This window comes from Setaria italica, chromosome II, assembly GCF_000263155.2.
Source record: "Setaria italica strain Yugu1 chromosome II, Setaria_italica_v2.0, whole genome shotgun sequence".
Taxonomy (NCBI): domain Eukaryota; kingdom Viridiplantae; phylum Streptophyta; class Magnoliopsida; order Poales; family Poaceae; genus Setaria; species Setaria italica.
This window is the reverse complement of record NC_028451.1, coordinates 39930600-39954886: the sequence shown is the minus strand read 5'-3', so window position 1 is coordinate 39954886 and position 24287 is coordinate 39930600. Positions and strand designations below refer to the sequence as shown.

The 24287-nt window shown below is 43.3% G+C and overlaps 5 protein-coding genes across 5 annotated transcripts; 4 read left to right on the top strand and 1 right to left on the bottom strand.

Moving 5' to 3' along the window:
• Positions 1 to 125: 125 nt before the first annotated feature.
• Positions 126 to 3764, bottom strand: LOC101773182 (E3 ubiquitin-protein ligase HERC2). Its single transcript, XM_004957581.3, has 6 exons — positions 3243 to 3764; positions 2923 to 3062; positions 2577 to 2771; positions 1931 to 2059; positions 1563 to 1718; positions 126 to 850 (listed from the first exon to the last, which is right to left on the bottom strand). The coding sequence occupies exons 1-6, from the start codon at positions 3716 to 3718 to the stop codon at positions 648 to 650; spliced, it is 1299 nt and encodes a 432-aa protein (XP_004957638.1). The 5' UTR covers positions 3719 to 3764; the 3' UTR covers positions 126 to 647.
• A 91-nt stretch (positions 3765 to 3855) lies between these two features.
• LOC101772773 lies at positions 3856 to 7132 on the top strand. The gene is made up of 3 exons (XM_004957580.2): positions 3856 to 4168; positions 5928 to 6179; positions 6728 to 7132. The coding sequence occupies exons 1-3, from the start codon at positions 3929 to 3931 to the stop codon at positions 6839 to 6841; spliced, it is 606 nt and encodes a 201-aa protein (XP_004957637.1). The 5' UTR covers positions 3856 to 3928; the 3' UTR covers positions 6842 to 7132.
• Positions 7133 to 7654: 522 nt separating this feature from the next.
• LOC101772363 lies at positions 7655 to 10143 on the top strand. The gene is made up of 2 exons (XM_004957579.3): positions 7655 to 7961; positions 9729 to 10143. Exons 1-2 carry the CDS (start codon positions 7788 to 7790, stop codon positions 9801 to 9803), a joined length of 249 nt encoding a protein of 82 aa, XP_004957636.1. The 5' UTR covers positions 7655 to 7787; the 3' UTR covers positions 9804 to 10143.
• Positions 10144 to 13422: 3279 nt separating this feature from the next.
• Positions 13423 to 15305, top strand: LOC111256404 (protein ACCELERATED CELL DEATH 6-like). Its single transcript, XM_022824338.1, has 3 exons — positions 13423 to 14215; positions 14586 to 15229; positions 15282 to 15305. Exons 1-3 carry the CDS (start codon positions 13423 to 13425, stop codon positions 15303 to 15305), a joined length of 1461 nt encoding a protein of 486 aa, XP_022680073.1.
• Positions 15306 to 15344: 39 nt separating this feature from the next.
• LOC111256212 (protein ACCELERATED CELL DEATH 6-like) lies at positions 15345 to 16193 on the top strand. Its single transcript, XM_022823799.1, has one exon. It carries the CDS (start codon positions 15480 to 15482, stop codon positions 16056 to 16058), a length of 579 nt encoding a protein of 192 aa, XP_022679534.1. The 5' UTR covers positions 15345 to 15479; the 3' UTR covers positions 16059 to 16193.
• Positions 16194 to 24287: the final 8094 nt, after the last annotated feature.

The following is a 24287-nucleotide window of genomic DNA, read 5'->3' as shown; positions in this document are numbered from 1 at the left end:
ACTTGTATATATTGTCGCAATATGTTGTGTATGCCCAAAGCTGCACTACAAGCAGTCTATGTCAATCAAAGCTTCACCAACTGCGACCTTCAATCAGGATGTATATAGGAACCAGGCCACAACTCTGTATTAAAATGAATGACAACAGCTTTGCATAAAACATTGGTGGGTTTTATTGAACAGCAACTGGAAGCAGGCTACCTGCCCGAGTCACAAATAAAATCAGCAGGCTACAAAATTATGGCCATCTAAACTACAAACAGACTCTACAAACCTCTGGTCACAACTCACAAGGGCACATGTTGTACATTCATGATTCTCACAGTATCATCCTTCGTGTCAGTGCTACAGAAAACCGAGAACGTCTTCCCACAGAAGAACTTTCAGCGCTAGAATTTAAGGATTTGAATCAACTACATCTGTGCTTAACCAGACTTAAGCCAGCCAGAGGGCCTTTCCTGATTTTGTCAGCACGAGGCAGGCTTTTATTGTTTCTTGCTGTTGTCAAATTAAACTCAGCAGGACTTTCCAGTTCCCACCAACAGGGACAGCAGGATTGAATTAGAAGTGAGCATGATCCTCTCTGGAATGAACTTGGATGTAAGAATGTTGAAACATGAGCCCCTTCACAAAGCAGAAACCCCGCGCTATTTCTCAATTTGTTGTGTGGAGACCAAGCACATGGCATGGGAGGCTCCTATTGCAACAGATATGACATGAGGAGGACCCAAATCTTCATCACCATCTCTGAGGAAATTCACCTTGACAGGGAGTGGCTGAACTTCTGGTAGACCAGGGACGCCTAACTGGCAGTCTCTTGCATTTCCCCACATGTACAAGTCACCTTTCTCTGCCCAGAGAAACAGAAGTAAGCTCAGGTGAGTTGCTTAGAGTGACGAAATGTGATCACCTGCATTTAGCTAATAGGAAGTATTGATGTAGAACTACAATAAAGCAAAGCAACCCAAGATCCAGAAACTAGATCAACCCCATGCCACAAAGAAGTGACCTTTACACTGCAATATGTCAGGGAATCAGAATAGAACTGAGCAATCCGTACTCTAGTTAATGTAAATGCACTAGGACTTCTTTAACTTAAAAGATTAAAAGATAGCATAGATCGTCATGGAAGAGATTTAATCTGTCGTATATGAATTACAGGGTGAGTATTTGACTTAACAAATTAAAAGATAACACAAACAGTCTTGAGCGACATTTTATCTGTTAAAATAACAGTCGCATATGTATGAATAGGGTGTGTTACCTATATACAGGCATAGTTTCTTCAACATCATAATGTTTTTTTTATCTCTAGGATCATATTCAAAATACAGAATATAATTCAGTTTAAATGTAACCATATGGTGGTATATCCTTTTTCATTTCCTGCCGATCATCAGTGAGACATACATTAGCTTTTTCTAGACCAAGGTTCTCTTTTGCAGAATACTTTTACGTTTTAGTCAACTAAATAAAGGTAAGTGAGACCAAGAACATGTCAAGCGTAATTGGTAGAGCAATGGGGTAGTGTACAACTAAGAGGAAAGTTGTCTAGATTTCACCTGATATAGCAGCAGAGGTCGATCCTCCGCAGGCTATATAGACAATTCGCTCCTCAGATAAAGCTTTGATGGATAGTGGGACCCTATGGTTTTGAAGGGTTGGATGTCCAAGTTGTCCATGCCCACCATGCCCCCAAGAGAGAACTTCACCTTCATCTGTAACAGTTTAACAGTGGTGAGACATCTTTCAGATAATACTATGGTGCAACAGCAGGTGTACCGTAAGGTGCTTGCTACAACTGCAGGTTGGAGATTAATAGTTAATACAAATGAAACAAATATCTCTTTATAAATACTGTGGATTTATATTGGTGCCTGTAAGTTCTAAGAAGAGTTCATGACAGACTTTGCAGGTTCTAATAACTCACCAGTCAAAGCTAAAGAATGATATCCACCACATGCTACTTGGATTACACGGATATTTTTCAGACTAGGGACAAGCTGTGGTTTCCAATCACTTGAATTGCTTCCTCTTCCCAGTTCGAAGTTCGAATTTGCTGGAAATGATACACAAGATGTGATTATTCAGCATATCAGTAAATTGACAACATGCATAAGGAAAATTGAAGCTGATAGAAGTAATTAATGAGAGGTGCAACCAGAACTCAGATATAATCAATTCTCCTACAGTAGAAATCCAAAACGAAGGGATGCATTCATTTCCCATCTAACTTAAAAGAATAGAAGAAAAAGGTGCAGATTCTAGCATCATGACAATTGGAGAAAGAATGGATGCACATCGATTCAGAAATGTCTTGTCAATGCTGATATTACCTTTGCTAATTTAATGGGTCAATTTACTAGGGTGGCCAACTAAAAACAGCTTCACTGCTCTTCAGAGACGGTACCAAAGACCCAAGTCATCTAGATTGTCTGATAATGGAATGAAGGGTCTGGTTATGCTAACAAACACTGGCTATTTACCGGCTACCGCTAAACCATCCAGAAAAAAACGACTATCAGTAATGTGTATGACAGTATGAATTATTGGATTATGTTTAGTCACAGCCTAACCTCCCCAACTCCATAATTGTCCATCTGAAGTCAGCGCCATTGTGAAGAAGCCACCACAAGCTACAGCAGCAACTGGAACAGGCAATGCATTCACCTTGGAAGGAACACTGAGGGAGCCAGCTTCACCTGGGCCACCTCCACTCCCAAGCCCCAACCTTCCATCGCCTTCATCACGACCCCAAGTGTAAAGTTCACCTGTTAGCAAAGTGCAATGATCGGAGATAAGGAGTTTCAATCGCACCAAAAGGCCAGAATGGCATGACTACTGATATTACTACCATCTGATTGCAAAGGATGGTATCAGATCCAAAACTATAGTTTAGCATTGAGAGTGAATCAGACTGACCTGAGTCGGTGATTGCTGCAGTATGCGCTCCACTTGTAGCAATGTGCGTTATGTTCCCATCCCAAGGCCCTTTCACTTGCCTTGGCAACAGCTCCCTATGGTACACGTAGTGCCCCAGAGCTCCAAATCCACCATAACCCCTGCAGACTACAGTAAACTGAGTGATGCAGCAGCCACATCCATCAAAATGCAATGCATTCTTCGCACGATTTGTTCATGGAGTAATAAGAGGCTACTAATTTAACATCTAATTACATAACATATAAATGCTAAACTTTTCAAGAGCAGTTTCCAAATCAGCAATGTGGCAGTTTCCTCACCAGGTGAAGACGTCACCGGAGGCGGTCAGCGCCGCGGAGTGGATGCCGCCGAGCGCCAGGAGGCGGAGCTCCCGGAGGTTGGGGTTGTGGCGGGGGACGAAGGCGGATGACTCGTCACCGAGGCCGAGGCGGCCGCCGTCGCCCTTGCCCCATACCCATGCGCCTCCTTCGACGAGGAGCGCGGAGTGGAAGAGCCCGCAGGAGATCCCCACCTCCACGCCAGACGTCTCCCCAGCAGAGGGGAGGCGTCCGGGGGTGGGCGCAAGTCGCGGGTCTGAGTCGGGGAGAAGGAGGTGGGCAACGGGGGACGGGTAGAGGCGGCGCTCCTCCTTCCCGCCGCCGAGCTGGCCGGACGCGCCACGGCCCCACGAGAGGAGGGAGAATGGGGTGGTTCCGCTAGAGTAGAGGGTTGGGGTGGCGTTGGAGGCGGACGATGTGGAGAAGCGGCGGCGGCGGGGGAGGAGGCGGCGGAACATTGCCGGCGGCGGCGGCGCGTTTGTTTGGCCTGCGAGGGACGAAGCGGAGGACACGACAACTAGTACGAAATCGGGTTTACGGGTTGGAACCCGTTATGTCCAAGTGCCCGTTTAAAACTAGCAGGTTAACGGGCTCGGCCAACCTCCCCTTTGCCACCGCACCAAGGGAGGTCGGCGAGAGGCCGAGAGCAGCTGGCAGCCGCGGAAGCCATGGCGAACAAGGCGACGGCGGCGACCTCCTGGCGGTGGCGACTTCTGCTGCTGCTCCTCGTCACCGTGGCTGCCCTATGCTGGATTCCCCCGGCGATCGCTGCTGCTGCAGCGGCGGCGGCCGCATCGACGGCCAATGGAGCGCGGAGGTCGCTGCTCGGCTTCGTGGAGGCGCAAGGGAACGCCTCCTACCAGTGCACGCCCTCGGGGCCCTGCATCCCATGCCAGTACTCTGAGAAGGTTGGGCGATTCTCTCTTCTTATGTGACAAAAGGATCGCATTCTATTGGGATTTCGCGTGGGGAAAAAAGATCGATCTTGTTAGGTGACGCAAGAAGATCGTGTTAGGTTTCCTCATTCCAGTAGGACTTGGGAATTGCTTGATTTCTTCTTGCTCTGTTTTTTATGTAGCTTATGTGATTCGCGTTCCTGGATTAGAGTTGTAGAAGTTTGTCATTAAAAAAGTTCAGATCTTGCTTAATGCTAACTGAAAAAGATGAGCATATTTGCTGCAAATGTGTATTTGAGTGGGTACTTCGATGTGGTTCACCTAGTAAATTTGTTTCCAGGCGGTGGTTAAGATCAAGTCGTAGTTTGGAGTTCGGACACAATTTAATTGCAGTATCTCGCCCTATTCAGATTCGTTGTTTAAATATGGTTGGTATTGAGGTAGCATCCATGAAGATGAACCAAAAAAAAAGGTAGCATGGAGGAGTAGGGCTTTAATTAGCTAGTGATGTTTAGTTATTCTCATTAGTCACTTGATAATTTACACAATGGCAATTAGGTTGTGTGGTTCACGGATTTATTTGACTTGTTAATGTACAACTTTGCTTTAGGGTGGATGGGTGTATTTCTTTGATTTGGCAATCACAGTGTATGGTGCCTGTATATCCTGATTTTTCTGGTTTATGCTACAACATGTTTGTCAAAATGTGTGATATTGTACTTAGTGTTTGTTCGAAAAAGAAGGGGGATATTGTGGATTGAGTGGAATGGAGATCATTTGTACCAAGTAGGGTACGTTTTAAGTTGCTCGAAAGGTTTCTTTGTGCCCCATCTTTTTATTGAAGATAACACTGCAGTGTGCATCTTGATGCCATATAAGTTGTGCATTGAAGTGCAAAGTTCTCCTCCATTGGAATTTGGAATTGAAGGCTGAACCTATATAGCTAGAAGCTTTTATGCTGCCCCTTTCTTGACATAGATAACAAACTTTTTCAACTTCAATAGGACTAGATGAATGCTTCTACTCCCTCATTTAAATGATTTCGTTTGTTTTATTGCCAAAATAATTTTCTTGTGAAAGTTATTTGTTTTACAGAAAAAGGTATTACAGCTTGAGCCAAGGTTATGACACATAAATTTCACTTTATCTTTATTGGTTAGAATTTATAACCATCAATTTTCATTGCCACCCATATACTCCCTCCAACTTAGTAATTTTATTGTACAAACAGTGGCTCTTTGTTTCAAGTTTCAACATTGCTTTGTACTGAAAATATATGACCTTAATAATGGTCCCATAACGTATACAAACCTAGATTCCTTTGGGCTTGTAGTTTGGCTGATTTTTCATACTGAGTTTCGAAAAATGGCAGCCTACTCTTACATCAGTATTTTTTTATGATGGACCATGATTTGCTCAGAATGGAGATGAATTTTCTAGGGTTAGTAAGCATTACCAATGCGAAGGCTCATGCATATATCCATATGAGCATACTAGGAATTATGATAAACATATGTGCAATGTGGCAGGCAGACAGGATTGCTTTCTCCACTAGAAAAAACAACAGATAATTTGGCATTTAAGCATTTAGATGATTCCTGCTGCTGCTGCTTTTTTGTATTGACTTAATTAAGTTGACATTTAAGCATTTAGCAGATATCAAGCCTGGGTTCGGACTTCAGAATCGCAGTTTACAACCATTTGTGCCAACCTCCTTGCTTGCTTTTTTCCCCATTGTATTGGCCTGACAATAACACATCATTCTTTTTAGAATGATGAAAAGTACAGCTGCAGCGAAACTGGCTATCGCCTGCCCTTGAAATGCGTACAAGCGCAAAATGTTACAAAAGAAGGAAACAAGGGCAAGCAGAGGAAGATATTGGATGATGCATCCACATCAGGCGGCACAAAATCCACATCAGGCGGCACAAAATCCACATCCGGTGGCCCTAAGTATTATATTACTTACAGGAGTTGTGTGCCATTGGAGGGTGAAGAGAAGTTATCTGTTCTCGGTTTTGAGGTATTAATCGCAAAACTTCTCTTTTATTAGTACAGAGATTGTAGGACTGTCTGTCATGGATTCTTTATATAGTCTAGTGTAACTTTTCTGCTAATGCTAATACCACATAGAACAAAGAACGGATAGTGAGAAAAAAACTGTGAAAAAAAAATCTTACGAAATTGAGAAACAGTTCTGCATATATCATTATATTTGCAAAACTGGGCTCTGAATCCCACCCTTAAATAAGAATGCGCACACCGGCCTTTTCTTCTCAGTTTGCGATAGTAGATATCTAGAGCTTTATGTTCCGACCATGCAGTTTGATATGGATTCCAAATGCTTGCGAAATTGAAGGATCCCGGTACACAACAGCCTGTGTAGTTGTGTACCCTAAAAATGCAACGCATGTGTTGTAGTACCTTTCTAGCACACGCTTGCTCCTTTGACGCTAAAATTTCAGATCTTATTGATGGCTTGTTTTCTTTTCATTCTTCATTTGTCTATAAGGAACCAATAAAAAATTCCATTTGTTTCTTAGCATGAATCACAAAGTCATGTTCTTGCAGGTAATAATGGCCGGGATGTTGCTAGTAAGCGGCCCATTTGTATATTACCGGAAACGGCGTACAAATATTATGCAGGGGGCTGCAAGAATCCCAACAAGTCCTCCTAGGTTCTAGTACAGATGATAACTGATTGGAAGCTTAAGTTGTTTTGGTGTACCTTTCTTATGTTTTTCCCTGCCATTATATTACTGTATTTACACGTGTAATTCTGGAAGAGGCAAAGTGCTTGTTAGGTCTCACAGGAGTAGAAACCACAGTGGCTAGTCTCATTGTGCCTTGCTTTCTTGAGTCAATTCTCGTGTATTATATATACAAATTTATAATTTTGTTACCCCGAAGAAGTTGCCCTAACCAAGGAACAACTTTGTTGCTGTTAATCAATTGTGTGACTTGTCTCAGCCTCAACGCAAACGTGTATGTTATCCTGACAATTATGGGTTGGTTGGACTTGCGAAACTGCAATTTTCTGGGATGACATCGTGCACTGATCTTTATTAATTGTATGATAAATCTTGTCCTTTTGCCGTGGAAGCATTTCGTAAGCGCATATTGCCACTTTATTCTTCTTGTGTGTTCAGACCTATGTTATTCATGTTTAATAGAGATTCATATCCTAACAATTCTGAAAGTTGTAGAAGCTTGATGTCAGAAATGTCAAATGTGGTAGGTGCAGTTGATGAGCTTATTTCATATTTCAAACCACGGAACTTGCCAAATATCAAAGATAACTTGATGTCATTTTAGTTCGTGCATTTTTAACAAGGGCATAATCAGATTTTCAAACAAGGGCATAATGTCCTTATTTTGTAGTTCATGCATTTCAAACCAGAACATAATCAGACAATCTGCGCAGTAGTTGTTTCGTTCAAAAATTCTCAAATGGCAAGTATTATACTGTAATTAGCTAAAAAACCAGGGTCCCTTGTGCAAAACGCCGTCCACAGCACCCTTCCCCATCGAGCCGTCCGCACGAGTCACTGCTCTGCACGGTCAGGCTCACACCCGCACCTCAACCCCCCGATCTGATTGTATCCGAGCAGGAGCAGCGCCGGCGGCGACGATGGGCGGCGACCATGGCGGCGGGCACGGGGGCGGCGACTTCCGCCAGAAGGTCTGGAGCATGACGGGCGGGCCCTACTGCCGCCCCGTCCACTGGCGCCGCAACACCGCCATCGCCATGTTCGGCGTCTTCCTCGTCTGCATCCCCATCGCCATGAAATCCGCGGAGCTCGAGGTATGCGTGCGCAACCCCCGCCGCCCAGGCTCTAACTCCGCGGCTTCTCCCCTTCCGTGGTGTACATGATCTTAAGGATTTGAGCTAACCCTTAGTCTATCCTAGATATTAGATCTGTGGCGGACGAATATTTGTGGATTTCGTGAGACGTCTCCTTGTTGGAACTAGGAACTGCTTACCCATTCTGTATAGCACATAACCTAGAATGTGGATGTGATAGCCAGTTCGTTAATAGGTACTTTTGCTCTTCATTAGCTGTAAAATCGGAATTTGTGAGTGCTAATGCTTGTATGCCGGTGGAAGTGCCCTTGAATCCATTTAGTATATTGCCGTGGAATGCAGTTTCAGAATATGATGTCACTTCATTGAACGTTGGAGTGGGCTGGCTAGAATGCTGGTTTTTTAAAGAAAAACTGGCTATTTTCTGGCTGTACTGAAACGGTTTGATGTGAAATTTTGATGAATGTGCTTGTTTCCATTGGGACAACTTGCTGACACTCGCATGTTAGCCAGGCATGCACTACTTGTGCACACAGATGCTAATGGATCAATCGGTACCTTGATGCTAATGGTCTCCAATGGCTGTATGCTCTCTAGTTAGCTAAGGTGTAAGGAGTATATAGGCTAATGAGGGGAGTGAGATGCTACAATTTGAGGTTACCAGCTGCCACTTGTGTGCCTAAGCAGTTGGGCTGCTATTTTAATGCCACATTCACTTGTCAGGGAAAACATAATAGACAGGCAGAATGTAAGCAATTTGTAGAATGTGGGGCTAACCATCCTGCACTGCGAGTGTTTCTTGTAATTTGTCTAAGCTCATGGCTGAACCTCTTTCACTTATCTCTATTGGGTGCCTTTCTGCTGCACACCCAGCGCCTGTGCTTTTAGAACACTGAAAAGAATTAATAGAGTATTGACCTTATCATGTAAACATCATTACAAGTCAATCAATTGATGTATATGTTTTGAGAAAAAGCATCCACCAGGAAGTTAAATGGAGCATTTGTACTTTCTAGTACGCCCAAAAGGATTTTTGGGTGCTTATGATAGGCATGGGGGCAGCTGTCCTTCCACATGTAGGTAATCTAGTACAAGCAGAGTACATAATTTACTTATTTTTAGAAAGATTTGTAGCGATGTATGATACGTTCATTACGTCTTATGGTATCTTTCACAGAGAATGGAAATAACCAATGCAGGAATGTGCATTTTCTGTTCTAAAGCAAATGATATACTGAAATAAATTATGGAGCATTGTTATTGTTATACATGTTGAATGCTTCGCCCATGTCTTGATTGACATATTCTGTACCTGTGAGAGCATGTGTTATGTGGTATGATAAACTGAGCTGAGTCGCTTCTCTGAAAAATGTGCTGCATTTGGGCAAATTCTTGTTGACAGCTGTCAAGTATGAAACAAATTTACAGGGTACCTGTTATAAGATATTTTTCTATGCTCATTAAAATGTTTTATTTTTCAATTTAAAAAGGTGTATTATTTTCAGTTCTTAGAACAATATAAAATGTTCCAATTATTACTTTTATGTAAAGCAGTAACACAAATGCATGCCAAAAATGAATATCTGCATGATTGAAATGATATACCTATGTAATACAATCAGGAACTGCTGTTTGTGTAATATGGTTGGGGTTGCAGAGTTGGTCCTGTCACTAAGAGGCATGCATATTGATTTAATGTGCCAATCGTTTTGTTTTAAAATAGATTGTGGAAATATCAGTGCTAACAAATGTAATACTTCTATGCAGCAACGCCCGCATCACCCAGTCCGACCAATCCCATCGCAACTGTGGTGCAAAAACTTTGGCAAGAAGGAGTACTGAAGGACCTTCTCCAACTAGCATGGAATGAGGGTACCTTTGCTTTTGCCTTCTTTTTGTCAAAACTTGTGCTCAGCGATAACGCTGGATGAAGTGTTATGGGCATATTCTGGAATGCTTCATGTAATGTCTTTTGACACTTTTTTTCTCTCAATCATGTTATATGAGTGCCTGTTGAACTCAAATAAACTGGTGATTCATAAGCCTCTGATGAATTTACTTGAGGGGTTTTATGCTGTGATGTAGACATGGCATTTTACCTTTGCCCCACTTAATGTTGAAGGTTCCTTCTTGTATATGTGATGGACTGATAGTGATGCTATGCCTTCATCAGTTCGTTTCAGAGTTGAATCTACTTGAGATCTGATTTGATACGGTTGTGAACATGAAACACTTTTTTCCCCGCTTGACGTATGGCCTGAACTCTTCTCTGGTCTGGTGGTTTTCGAGCATAACATGGTCTCAGCTCAGGAAAAATTGTATTAGTCTAAAGTCAGGTTTGGATCATCATGCCCGGAATTTAAAACTTGTGATGCTTATTTTAGCAATGCCTACTAAAGATGCTGCGCTCCTCATGTCTATATGGTATATCTAGCTAGATTCTATTCTAATAGAGCCACTAGGCAGATATACTTAAAAACTTAAACCGCTCAGCAATTTCGGTATATATCACTTCATTTGTATATACATTTCCGTCCGTTTTTAGATATTAGTTGAATGGATACAATGATTAACCTGGACAAATTGTTTCATTTTTTGCGAGGAATGGAGCAACCAAATGTTGCTTTAGTTTATTTGTTTGGCGTGGGATGGCAAGAAATCACAGGACCCGTTGCATACTCGCAGCGACGGGAAGGCAACAAAGAAACATCTTTTCTTTGGGCATCATCGATCGTTGCAGTGACAGAGAAGTTGCATCACTAGATCATGTTCAGGACGGTGATGTCGCACCGGATGTAAAAAGCAATCGTCTTTAGGTACTCTGACTCGTTCAGCTCTTCCCTCGCCATCAAATATTCAAATCCAGGAAGACCCAGCAATTGTTTGTAAGTCCTCGGGCTTGCTCATCGGCAATATCGTGCGGATGGCTTCGCCACTGCGCGCGCCGAACTAGGTATTATTCGGCGTGGACGTTGATTCGTGGATTCGCCGGCGTGCGGTCGCCGTTGGAGTAGCACCAGATGCGCCAGGTCCAGGAGTGACCACCTCGCCGGTCGCCGCCCGTTTGGCCTGACAGTAGCCCCTGAACTTGAGGACGGATTTTTTTGACGCAGACGGGGGGATTCCAACCCTTTACCAGCGGATTGGAAGGGAAGTTTACGATTTGTGTTTGCTATAAAATATGGGACTATATTTTAAAACATTCTGTTGGTCCAGCCGGTTAAAAGAAATGAACCATCGAACGAAGGATTTAAGCGGTTCGCATCATAACTATACTCGCGCGTGATCACCTGCTTCCTCCTCATTAAGCATTCTAATTCACTTCCCTACGGGAGAAATGACATAACACTTAGTTTATTTTCTCTTCCCAAATCATTTATGAGGAATACCATTCTAATTCATTTCAACAACTTTTTAGGTTAGACCCAATTACCCAAAATATTTATAACTTGCAGCCCTACGGGAGACGACTCTGCCACCATCAAAATGGTCCTGCAGTCCTATGCATGTTGTTATCCATTTTTGCAATCTCGGGCGAGCGGTGACGCATGGGTGCAGGCAAGCGGCAACCATGAGCGGCCCCCTGATAAGAGGATTAGGCTCGATCTATATTCAATAGGTAGGATAATTCGATTGGTGGAGACTCGATATCAATCTAGCTCTAATCAAGAGCGAATTGCTACACCGTAGCTCCCTTTAATTATATCAACCCATGCAAAGTACAATTGACTGTCATCAAAAAGACTAATTTTTACAAGTGAATGAAAAACATGAATAACTTAATTTGAATATTGTAGATAATACGAAGCACATGATTTGTGAGGAAATGGGCTAAAGTCCACAACCTATTACATGGCTATGTGGACCTCTTCCAAGGTGGTGCAGCACCGTCTCTTCTGTTCCATCTGTTAGGCCAGGTGGAGGTCGACCTTTGGATATGTTATCAAAAAATGGACCGAAAAGGATGATTAAATTACACTTTCTTCATGCAGACAGTAAGACTATTAGGCGTTGCACTTTCTTCATGCAGACAACGCCTAATAGTCTTACTGTCTACATAAGAAAGTGTATTTAATCATCCTTTTTGGTCTGTTTTTTTTATCATGTCAGCTGTATCTTTCTGAATTCTTAGCAGAGCTCTGGATTTGCAATAATATCAATACAAATCTCAGGGTCAATTATAAATTCTTCAGCCATTGGACGTAGCATATATATGCCTTTCTTTTTAAAACGAGAAGCATATGTCTTTCCCTGTTTACTTTGAGATTTCAAATGCATCCAACATGAACATGGCTTCAAAGCCGTCCCACTAGTAGTGTTAACCAGCACCTCAACCTAGCTTATCTACAATTCTCCCTAAATTCCTGCAGCTAGCAACACTCAGGAAATTCACCTAGTTGTTTTTAAATGAAAAGGCGTCTCCTCGTACGATCCCGGAAAAGAGCCGTGGTTTAGGTTATGTTTGGGCGATGCTCGTGGGAATAATGTTTCACTGGCTATAGCTTACTGCGTTCAGTACGATCGATCCGTGGTTCAGTACGTTCAGTGCATGGGCATATACATGGTCGTCCGCTCGTCCCGTCAATGGATGCGCTTGGAATCAGTTCTTTACATTTTTACGAAGGAACAGTTCTTTGCATTTCATTAGTATACATGTGAACCTCTTCCAAGGTGGTGCAGCACCGTCTCTTCTGCTCCATCTGTTAGGCTAGGTGGAGTTCGACCTACTAATTTTACTTAATTTGGACATGTTATTAAAAAATGGATCGAAAAGGATGATTAAATTACACTTTCTAAGACTATTAGGCGTTGTACTTTCTTCGTGCAGACAACGTCTAATAGTCTTACCGTCTACATAAGAAAGTATATTTAATCATCTTTTTTTTATCATGTCAAGGTATAGCTGTATCTTTCTGAATTCTTAGCAGAGCAGGCTCTGGATTGCAATAATATCAATACAGATCTCAGGGTCAATTATAAATTCTTCTGCCATTGGACGTCTCCAGTGAAAGAGCAGCATATATATGCCTTTCTTTTTAAAACGAGAAGCATATGCCTTTCCCTGTTTACTTTGAGATTTCAAATGCATCCAACGTGAACATGGCTTCAAAGCCGTCCCACTAGTAATGTTAGCCAACACCTCAGCCTAGCTTATCTAAAATTGTCCCTAAATTCCTGCAGCAATACTCAGGAAATTCACCTAGTTGTTTTTAAATGAAAAGGCGTCTCCTTGTACGATCCCGGAAAAGAGCCGTGGTTTAGGTTATGTTTGGGCGATGCTCGTGGGAATAATGTTTCACAGTGTATACTAATGAAATGCAAAGAACTTTTCCTTCGTAAAAATGTAAAGAACTGATTCCAAGCGCATCCATTGACGGGACGAGCGGACGACCATGTATATGCCCATGCACTGAACCACGGATCGATCGTACTGAACGCAGTAAGCTATAGCCAGTGATCAATGGCCAGCGTAGCCCCCGTCGAGGAAGCCCCGCCGCCACCAGTTGCTCCCTCAAGAGCAGCAGCAAATGCCCTGCCGGTGGGCACACTGGATCCGCAGCTGTTCATGGCCGCTTGCTGCGGCGACAACAATCTGCTCAAGGAACTGCTGAGGCTGGACGAGGGGCGAGTCGTCGTGCAAGTCGAGCCTCCGCTTGCTCCCTCCTCTGGCGCAGCAGCCTCGGGGTCGTTGCATCATCAGCTCCTCCAGCTCGATGCGGTGACCGGCAACGAGGGGGACTCCCTACTCCATGTCGTCGCCGCCCGCGGCAGCGGCGACGGCGGCCGCCGGTTCCTCGACTGCGCCAAGACGATCTACCGCGGCAACAACGGCCTCCTGGCCGCACGCAACAACAAGGGCGACACGCCCCTGCACCGCGCCGCCGCCGCCGGGAGCGCCGGCATGGTCTCCTGCCTCGTTGCTCTCAAGACCGCGGAGGCCGAGGTGGCCGGCGGCGACATGACAGCTGTGAAGGAGTTCCTGAGGATGCGGAACAACTGCGGGGAGACCGCCCTGCACCAAGCGGTCCGCGCTGCCAGCAAGGCCTGCATAGACGAGCTGCTGCTGGTGGATCCAAGTTTGGCGACCACCGTTCCACTTGAGGGCGAGGAGGGCGCTTCCCCATTTTACCTGGCGTTTTCATTAGGTGAAGTGAATATTGCACGCCATCTATTCGACGAAAATAACGGCCAGCTTTCCTACTCTGGACCGGACGGACAAAATGTGTTGCATGCGGCTGTTTCTCGTGGTCAAGGTAAGTAATTAAAAATGATAATATTACTAGCTTAGCTATTCTTTCTTAGCTATCTTGGGTGCCAAAATATAGTTGAGCTAGTTTAGGTTTTTTTTCATATGAAAAACTATCTCTAGTTTGACCAAGTTTATAGGAAAAAACTATTCACATATACAGAACCAAATAAGTATACCATGAAAATATATTCCACAACTGATTTGATGGCACTAATTGGGTCATAAATCTTGATATATTTTTATACAAATTTGGTCAAACCTAAACCTAAGGTGGTTTGAGTTTGGTCAAAATGATTTTGAGAGGAAGACCTCTCCGTACTGGTAATTAAGAGTGAGATTATCCCAATTAAATACTGCAACCGCATGTACGGCAGCGCTGCCTACGCTTCTGGAGTGGCTCAAGGACCTGACGGTGGACGTGCAACAAGGCAGCGTGCCTCTTGTCTCGCATCTGGCACAGAAGAGGGACAAGCAGACGGGGAGCACTCCTCTTCACTTGGCTGCGTCGCTGGAGGGTTGGCCATGCGTGGGGATTCTTTCAAAGTGGTTCCCAAACGTTTGGCCGCGGCCAAAACCAGCGGTCGCGCTACTGCTAGATGCCAACACATGTGCAGCGGCGTATCAACCGGACGCTGAAGGATTGTACCCTATACATGTCGCTGCCTTGGCTGACAGCCTCGATGCAGTCAGGGTCATTCTGGAGAGGTGTCCGGACTGCGCCACCCTGCGAGACGCCAGGGGAAGGACTTTCCTCCATGTCGCCGTTGAGGCGGAAGCGTACAGAGTCGTTGAATATGCCTGCCGCCGGATGCACAAGGAGCTTCCACCCGTTATTCTGAACATGCAGGATAACAACGGGGACACTGCGCTGCACCGAGCTGTCCATGTCGGGAATCTGCCGGTTTTTAACTGCCTAATCCGGAATCGGCGTGTGCATCTGAATATACCAAACAAGGATGCGTTGACGCCTTATGATCTCTCATGGGTTAGAATCCCGTCGTCGTTCTATTATGATATGGCAAGTAACAAGCTACTCTCTCTTATTTTTACTATCTGTTACACAAATTCAGATACTAGCTCGATCATATATCTAACAATAATATTAATTTGCCCATTCTTGCATGCAGAATCCAAGGGGTCTCATACAATTATCACTACAATTCGTGGGAGCTCCATGCGGTGGAAGTCGCCCCGACCTCTTATCCCTAAATCACAACCCGAAAATAGACAACGACAGGCTCTCGGCGCATCTAACGAATGCCGCGCACATGCTGGGCCTTGTGTCGGTGCTTGTTGCTGCCGTGACATTTGCATCAGCTTTCACCTTGCCCGGAGGTTACTACCAAACCGGCTCGGACAAGGCCGGCGCGCCATTGCTTGCTGGGAGCTACGCCTTCGATGCGTTCATCCTCTCCGATACGCTGGCGTTCATCTGCTCGTGTATGGCTACCTTCAGCCTCATCTTCGTTGGGGTGCCTGCGATGGACATTTCTCTACGCTACTGGTACTTCCAGCTTTCCGCCCTCTTGCTGCGCAGCAGCGGAAGAAGCTTGGTGGTCGCCTTCGCGCTGGGGCTGTACCTGGTGCTGGCTCCGATTGCTCGCGCGACTGCCACCGCGGTCTGTGTGATTATCTTTACGTGTTCACTCTATGGGAATTCGGAAGCCTGGCAGATGCTTCGTGTTGCGGATGCGGCCCGTGCGAGATTGGGAACTCGGATGCACGTCGCATGGACTCTTGGGCTCACGTTCTATAACGTCTTTGGCATTGTGTTTCTAAACTTCTGGTCCTTCGTAATAATCTTCGGCCTCCCAGCAGCAATTCGGAAGGTGGTGCATGCAAAGTAGTAGTTCGGACAAGATTCGTTTGAGTCATGACAAGATGAAGAAAAAAAGCAAGTGGAAAATTAAACATTTGCCTATCTATCTTATTATACACACACCAAGAATGATGTACCAATACTACTAGAGGATCCACTTCTAGCACCGGTCGTTTGAGTCATGACAAGACGAAGAAAAAAAGCAAGTGGGAAAATTAAACATTTGCCTATCTATCTTATTATATACACACCACTTCTAGCACTGGTCGGTAACCCCTTTAGTATCGGACGCCCGACCGGTATCGCTAGGTCGGTACTAAATGCCACCGGTCAGCCCAACCGGTACTAAATGCGCCATTTAGTACCAGTTGGTAACACTAATCCGTACTAAACTGCGAGCCATGTCACGCTGTTGAGGACGGCAGTTCAGTACTAACCGGTACTAAGTTTATTCCTTTTCTTTTTTTTGTTTACCCTTTTGTTTTAATTCATATTCGTATTCAACAGAGCTTTTGCTAATAATATTAGGTTAATATATCAACCCATTCAAATCATTAACACTCAATAGTTCGTACATCAATACTTAAGGTTTTAGAGAGAACAAGTTCAAATCCATGCCACATAGCTTAAGTATCCCATCGTAAAGCCTAGAACTTCATCAATATAAGCTAGAGCATGAATTAGTACACTCTCTAGTACTTCACAAGGATGGTCACATGCACTACCATAAATCTCAAAGAATGGAGACGGTGTCAACTGAAATGACCTGTAGAAAGTGAGATGAGCATGGAGCTTGAAATATCCAGTGTGTATCGGGTTTCCATCGGTGTAACTATAATTCAGCACATCCAAGACTTGAGCAAGAATCGCATGAAAGCTCATTGCTGTCAAGGTTTGACCAAAGACATCCTAAAAGAAGAGAATAACGTGATGAAATTTAAAAGATGTAACATAATTAAAGATAAAAGGATGATTAAATATGTTCCATACCATGTCATGTTGATTCAGCTGATAAAACCTCTCAGTAGTCCTAGTCACATTGCTTTCTCCCTCCTTGAGCGCCTTTATTCGAAAATATGAGAAGTCTGGCACAAAGTACCCATCATCCTTAAACTGTTGTAGGCATGCCTCCACAGCGGTCCTTTCAAAAGTTACCCTGCTTGGTGCTAATTGACCCCATGTGGCAATTGAAACCATCGGAATGGGCTGTCCTTGTACTCTCATCTAGTTGGCCTGTGTTTCTCGAACAGGTAATTGAAAATATATATTTACTCTTTTAAAATTTTATGGACCAACTATCTCAGATTGCACTAAAGGAGAAGTACCACCTAGAGTTTCCACGAAAACTTTCCGCCATTTAATATTGTCTATAAGGTACATTATATGTAAGTAAATTTAGTTCATGTGTAGTAAAAAACTCAATTACAATAAGGAAAGAATATTACTATTTAGGGAATTGTTTCTCTGCTTGGATCGCATTTTGGCAAGTTAGTGACACGATTAGGGAAGTGAATTCCTGGAGGACGAGCCAATGGTGGCTCCTCGAAAATGTAGTGTCCACGGCCGCCACTGCCACGGCGGCCACCTCCATACCCGCCACCACCACGACGGCCACCTCCATACCCACCACCACCACGACGGCCACCTCCATACCCGCCACCACCACAACGAGAAGAATTTTCACTTACCATAGTTAGCCCAAACTATCCAAATAAAATTGTGATAAGATAATTCGCTACAATTTTTCTTAACTAGTCAACTTCGCCACCAATAATACATTATCATATACGCACATCATATATATTGAAATAAATCTAGACCATCATTTCATAGCCATCCACAATTCTATCACAATGCTACCCATGAATATCTACATGTCCTCTAAGAGATATAGCCTTATGCCATAATTGTATCAAAAAAATAATTACTTAGCATCCAATGCAAATTGGTATCTAATTCAAACAAAATCATAGCCATTTTAATCCAATACGGGTAGTAAAATCATTTTAATGCATCAAAATTAAAATTATCAAAAAAATAAAACCTATTCGGGAGAGCGCGCGGGGGAGGCGCGGTGGTGTGTGAGGGAGGTGGGGGAGGGAGAGGTGAAGTGACGGGGACGGCGGCTGGGGATGGGGTGGCGGTGGTCGGGGATGGGGACGAGGATGGGTCGACGGCAACAACAAAAGGGGCGACGGGCGATGGAGCCGGGGACGGGGCGACGGTGATGGAGATGGGGATGGGGATAGGACGGGGTGGGGGTGATGGCGATGGAGATGGGGATGGGGATGGGACCGGCATGGCGGCGATGGGCGATGGTGATGGCGACGGGGACGGGGCAACAGCAGTAGGCGAGGGCGACGGGACTGGGGCCGGCGTAGCGCAGAGGGAGGAACTGCTAATTTTTGGAAGCTGCTAAGTGTTTGGAGAATATGAAATATTTATAGGTGGGAAACTTTAGAACCGGTGCTAGCATTTGTCCGGTACTAAATTCCTCCATTTAGTACCGGCCAGGGCTCCCGACCGGTACTAAAGTTGCTAAATAGCGGGATCTGAAATTAGGGGCATTTAGTACAGGTTCCAGCCTTTGCCCGGTACTAAATTCCTTCATTTAGTATCGGGCATACTTCCGATCGGTACTAAAGTTGCCAAATTGACGGGAGCTGAAACTATTCGCCTCCAGCAGTTTTCTTTCCCGTGCACACTGCCTTAATTCTAATAAAATATTTCAATCATTACGACAAGGTTGTCACATGTATATATGTATGTGTATATATATGAAATAGTAGAGATAAAAATTCATCACAAATATTAACCAGAGTACATTACATATGAAATTCATCATACATATTAAAGTAAATGAAATACTTAAATCTTACATAAATGAAATACTTAGAACCTAGGATCGTCCACATCGTGACCATTAATCATCCATTAATCATCGCAACATACAAACTACGATTTATATCGATAATGTCGATTCCTAAGAACCTATCAACATAATCTACCACATATATAAATGAGATATTATTTGGAACATAGGATCGTCCACATCACGACCGTTAATTTGGGAGACAAAAGATAAACCAATCCTAAAATAATGGTACAACATGAAATATACAAGTCGAGTCCACCTACTCTGGCTGAATATCATAAAGAAATCTTGAAATAAGTATCCAAACATCTTTTGGAGTAAGTGCCATATTTTCATAATAGAAGTATGGTGGCCCAATAGCGCAAAGGACCTGTTTACTAAGCATGGCCCATTTTAGCAATCCAAAACTAACCATAAGCCAATGAGTCAAGGTCAGTGAAAAAATCTCTGCCTGAACCGGCTATCCACCATACTTCTGTTATAAAAATCTGGCTTAAAAGGTGTTTGAAAAACTATTTCAAAATTCTTTTATGATGTTCAGCCAGAGTTTGTAGACTCGAAGTTATTCTGTTCTCTAGTATTGGAGGAGCAGAGGTGTTACATCCATTGCCGGTCCATCTGCATCATATTACGTAAAAAATGGATATAGAGCTTCGTATTAGATAAAGAACTTGATCAATATTAGATAGGGGAAAGATAGAATAAATGTGCTTATAATATTTAGTCCTTACTCTAAAAAACTCTCCATTCTCCTCGTTCTAAAAGATCAACAAACAAGTACTCCATTTGTAACATAAAAATCATTTTAAAAACTCTCCATTCTCCTCATTCTAAAAGAACAACACGCTAGTACTCCATTTGTAACATAAAGCTCATTTAAAAAACTCCTCATTCACCTCATTCTAAAAAACTCTCCATTCTCCTCGTTTCAAAAGATTAACAAGTACTCTATTAGTAACATAAAACTCATTCTAAAAAACTCTCCATTCTTCTCACTCTAATAAAAAACTCTCCATTCTCCTCAATTAGCTCATTCAAAAAAACCTAGAATACTATGACCAGAGGAGGGATAATGAAGTTGCTAACAGGTCTAGTGAAGAAGCTGGTCGAGTGAAGAAAAACGAAGTCCGAGCAAATGGTTGAGCTTGCTCGGAGAGGAAGCTAAGGAAGCAACTCATTTATATATAGAGCAAATGGTTGACATTAGTACCGGCTGGTAGCTTCAACTAGTAGTAAGTGAAACCATTTAGTACCGGTTGAAGTTACAAGCTAATACTAAATGTCATTCTCACCATGTAGCACCGGCTAAAGCCACCAGCCGGTACTAAATGGCTTCACGAGGAATCTAGATGTCGGCCATGCGGTCCACGTGCTGCCATTTAGTACCAACCAAACTGGTACTTCAGGAGCTCCGGTGGCACTGTGCGTGACGACCGGTACTAACGCACAGCGTTAGTACCGGATGAAAAAGTATCCGGTACTGACGTGTTGGATGAATGCTCAGTTTTTCAATAGTGTTCATTACCATTCTACCTCACCAGGGCACAATAACCTGTCTTTGTGTGCGCTATGTTTGTTTTCCTCCTTTCAAAACAACAGTATGTATCGTCCATCAATGTGTTGTTACAATGAGTCATTTGTTTCCTCGATCGTATTGGCCATCGTGAATGCAGATAGTATACTGCTCTGCTCAGGGTTCATCTGATCTTACATCGTTTTCATGAGTTACTAGCTAGTACTCGTATCATCCTGTACCATGCTAACGCTAAGATTATATTTGGTAATGCAAATTGAACAACCGAAAGGCTGTACATATGGTGCAGTTAGCTATCGCAGAAGGTTACAGATCCGCAATTATCATCTGAAGAAGTATATATGTGGGTCTATATATGTGGGTCGCATATCAGCTTAGTTATTTGGGTTGTTTTGAACTTAGAGGGTGTTTGTTTCCTAGGGGCTTTAGCCTCTGTCACATCGGATGTTTGGATACTAATTAGAAGTATTAAATATAGGCTAATTACAAAACTAATTGCACAGGTGAAGGCTAATTCGCGAGATGAATCTATTAAGCTTAATTAATCCATTATTTGATAATGTGGTGCTATAGTAACCATTTGCTAATGATAGATTAATTAGGCTTAATAGATTCATCTCGTGAATTAGCCCAGGGCTTCTGCAATTAGTTTTATAATTAGCTCATGTTTAGTTCTCCTAATTAACGTCCGAACATTCGATGTGACAAGAGCTAAACTTAGCCTAAGGATCCAAACACGCCCTTAAGTTGCATTTTAGATGAGAGTGAAGAAGAGACCACATGCATGCATAACAACAAAAAATGATGACATCACACATGTGCATGCAAATCCGAAACAAAAAAGTTATAAATCCTAAACCGAGCATCCAAATTAAATTTCGATTCCACCATTGCATTTGTTATAACAAGATCTTCAAAACAAGATCACACTCGACTATATTTGGATAATATTTTAAAAATTACTTTTTTAAATACAAGATAATTTTTTACCACTACGAACACATGCTTCGACACTAGGAATAAAAGATTAAACATGATGAACAAATAATAATATACTGCGAACAAAAGGTTGAACGTTACGAACAAATAAGTTGACATCATCGAACAACTTATTCTGCAAAATGAACAAATTACTCTCGGAGAAGAACAAATATGTACATATGACAGACAATACTCTCGAAAAGCGAACAAATTATTCTTTAAAGGCGAACAAATTATCTCTTGAGGACGCACAAACTATCGACGAATAAGTTAGTATGTAAAATTAATAAATCAGTTTGTATCACCAACTAATCGATCAAGTACTAAATTATATACATCCGAAATAAATTATACAAACTGATGGAGCAAAATAGTAGTATATATCGAACAAATTATATGAACTCATTGAACAAAATATGTGTCTATACCTCAAACAAATTGCAGGACCACACGGAACAAGTATTATACAAAATGAACAATAATATCAAACAACGCAAACAAATGAGTCTGCATCTGGAACATATGTCTCGACATGCGAATCAATAATTATATATACGTTAATCATATTATGTTCTGCCAATAAATATTTCGATCAGCACGAACACACAAAAATGTATTTAAGGAAAACAATAGAACATATAGTCTTTGATGAATAGTTCAATCATCATGGAAGGTACAAGTATCTACTTGGAAAAAAATTATTAAAAAATAAAAAATAAAGGAAGAAAATAAAGAATTATCACGGACTTGAGATAAGATAGCCACTCGAGGAACGATGAAGAGAAAATAAAACAATAAACGAAAGAAAAAAATAAAATGGAAATGGAAAATGAGGGGAAAATAAAATAATAAAGTATGAGAATATGAAAGAGGAAGAAAAGGAAAGGAAAAAAATTAAATGAATAGTTCCACCGAAAAAAGATATGGAAACAAATAATAATATAAAAGAAAAAAACGAAAACCGAAAAGAAATGAGAGAAAAAAAGGAAAAAAGAAAACTTAGTTAATTAAATACGTCCGTGATTCAAAAATAGTCACGAGTCGTTGAATGGTGTCGAGGTTTATCAATACCTTCCCAACCAGCGAGTTTCTTGTTCGAACCACGTTTCTGCTAGTACTTTTGCGCTTGATTTGGCCGCGTATTGAGCCGGCCGAGCCGAATCAGTCGGCCCGCGGGGAAAAAGATCGGGCTGAGTGGGCCGAAATTGGCCTGGGCCGAAATCACGAGTAGCCCATGCACAGACGTCTTCAGCGACAGACGGCTGTACGTCGCATAGCTTATTCTGTAACCAAACCATGCCACCCACCACAGCTACTGTACAGTAAATCGAACATCATGACACTGTGTTTTGATAATCAAGCATTCTCCTTTCCAAACTACTGTATGTATCGTCCATCAATGTGCTCTTGCAATGACTCATTTGTTTTTCCTCGTATTGCTAGGCTTGTGCATCTGAGTTTACAGCGTTTTCCTCGTATTGCTAGTATGCCCAGAGCTTGGTTGAAACGAGCCAAGTCCACTAGTCCAGTATGCTCAGTCCTAAAACTTTCAAAAAAAAACGAAGAAGAAGAAAAGAAAAGTATATAGTATATATGCTATCTGTTAACTCTGATCCAGAGTCTGAGCAGTGACTTGATGCATGGATCAGGATGCAAGCAAAAAGTTGATCCAGCAATTATGAAATCATTTTGCAGATCATCACAATCACCGTAGGATTTCTAGGTAATCATGCATGCATCCATTTTTCTTGCAGGATCGAACCAGTTCCTCAATGTCTCCAATATATATCTTTCGGTTTTCCCAGTGCATGTGGTTAGACGATAAGTCTGACATGATCTGACAACACCACTTGCATATATATATGTACAGTAAATTATATATCTTGGATCTGTATCCTATCGACTGACTCACTTGGGGCATGCATGCATGGTCCAGGCGTGCTAATTAAGCTAGTCACTAGTAATAACGGGGATGATGCACGATCAGACAGACAGTAACGACAAAGGGCTGCAGTAATCCTAGTGTCTAGTTTACAGTGGCTCCACCCTGTGCCCAGCTCCCCCCGATGAGAAAGCACGTGCTGTGAGCGCCTCGGCGTTTGAACATCGCAGCGCTCTCGCTCTCTTCCCATGCCTTGCCTTGTTGCTTGACCGATCCCAGCACCCTGGGTCGTCGTGGCAGCCAGCTGCAGCTACTAGCTGGGGAAGGGCATGGGTGTTGCAGCGACAGGAACGCAGGCCGATCGAGTTCTCTCGCCAGTCCGGCGGAGCCGTCGGCGCCAAGCCCGCCATTCCCTAGCTCACCGGCGAGCCTTCAAGCTACTTCCGGCCGCCGCCGCGCACGGCACTGCCACCACCGGTGAGTCAGCGCTGCCCTTCTCTTCCACCGTTCCAGTTCCACGCTAGCGGTTCTGGCTGTCTAGCCCAGCCACTGCCTAGTGCCTAAGGCCCCGTTTGGCACAGCTCCACTCCACAACTCCAGCGACTCCAGGAAAAAAAATAGCCAAACACCCCAACTCCAAAACTCCATGGAGCTGCCAACTCCATGGAGCTGTAGTACAAATGGGGGTGGAGTTTTGGAGCACCTCTTTTGCTGCTCCAAAACCCCCTCTTTTGAACCTCCTCATGGAGTTGGTGGGTAATTACCCACCAATGCCACTGGTTATGGAAAAAAAACGGTTCGATTCTATTCTCCAGTCACACCGCGCATCTCATTTTTCTCATCCCGCGCCTCCCTCCGTCTCCTCATCCTGCGCCTCCCTCCGTCGTGACGTTTCTGCCGCCGCCGCCAGGCAGACCGGCGGCCGCCGTCCACCTCCGCTGCCGGCCGGACCAGCCCCGCCGGTGGCCGGCACAGCCCCGCCACC

Bases quoted from the DNA above. Each gene is read 5' to 3' on its own strand.
- LOC101772773 (XM_004957580.2), top strand. From the start codon at position 3,929: ATGGCGAACAAGGCGACGGCGGCGACCTCCTGGCGGTGGCGACTTCTG. The intron at 4,169-5,927 runs GTTGGGCGATTC...CATTCTTTTTAG, and splicing joins CATGCCAGTACTCTGAGAAG to AATGATGAAAAGTACAGCTG. The intron at 6,180-6,727 runs GTATTAATCGCA...ATGTTCTTGCAG, and splicing joins TATCTGTTCTCGGTTTTGAG to GTAATAATGGCCGGGATGTT.
- LOC101773182 (XM_004957581.3), bottom strand. From the start codon at position 3,718: ATGTTCCGCCGCCTCCTCCCCCGCCGCCGCCGCTTCTCCACATCGTCC. The intron at 1,719-1,930 runs GTGAGTTATTAG...AAACTGTTACAG, and splicing joins TCATTCTTTAGCTTTGACTG to ATGAAGGTGAAGTTCTCTCT. The intron at 851-1,562 runs GTGAAATCTAGA...TTCTCTGGGCAG, and splicing joins GACCTCTGCTGCTATATCAG to AGAAAGGTGACTTGTACATG.
- LOC101772363 (XM_004957579.3), top strand. From the start codon at position 7,788: ATGGGCGGCGACCATGGCGGCGGGCACGGGGGCGGCGACTTCCGCCAG. The intron at 7,962-9,728 runs GTATGCGTGCGC...ACTTCTATGCAG, and splicing joins TGAAATCCGCGGAGCTCGAG to CAACGCCCGCATCACCCAGT.
- LOC111256212 (XM_022823799.1), top strand. From the start codon at position 15,480: ATGCTGGGCCTTGTGTCGGTGCTTGTTGCTGCCGTGACATTTGCATCA.
- LOC111256404 (XM_022824338.1), top strand. From the start codon at position 13,423: ATGGCCAGCGTAGCCCCCGTCGAGGAAGCCCCGCCGCCACCAGTTGCT. The intron at 14,216-14,585 runs GTAAGTAATTAA...CATGTACGGCAG, and splicing joins GGCTGTTTCTCGTGGTCAAG to CGCTGCCTACGCTTCTGGAG. The intron at 15,230-15,281 runs GCAAGTAACAAG...ACACAAATTCAG, and splicing joins CGTCGTTCTATTATGATATG to ATACTAGCTCGATCATATAT.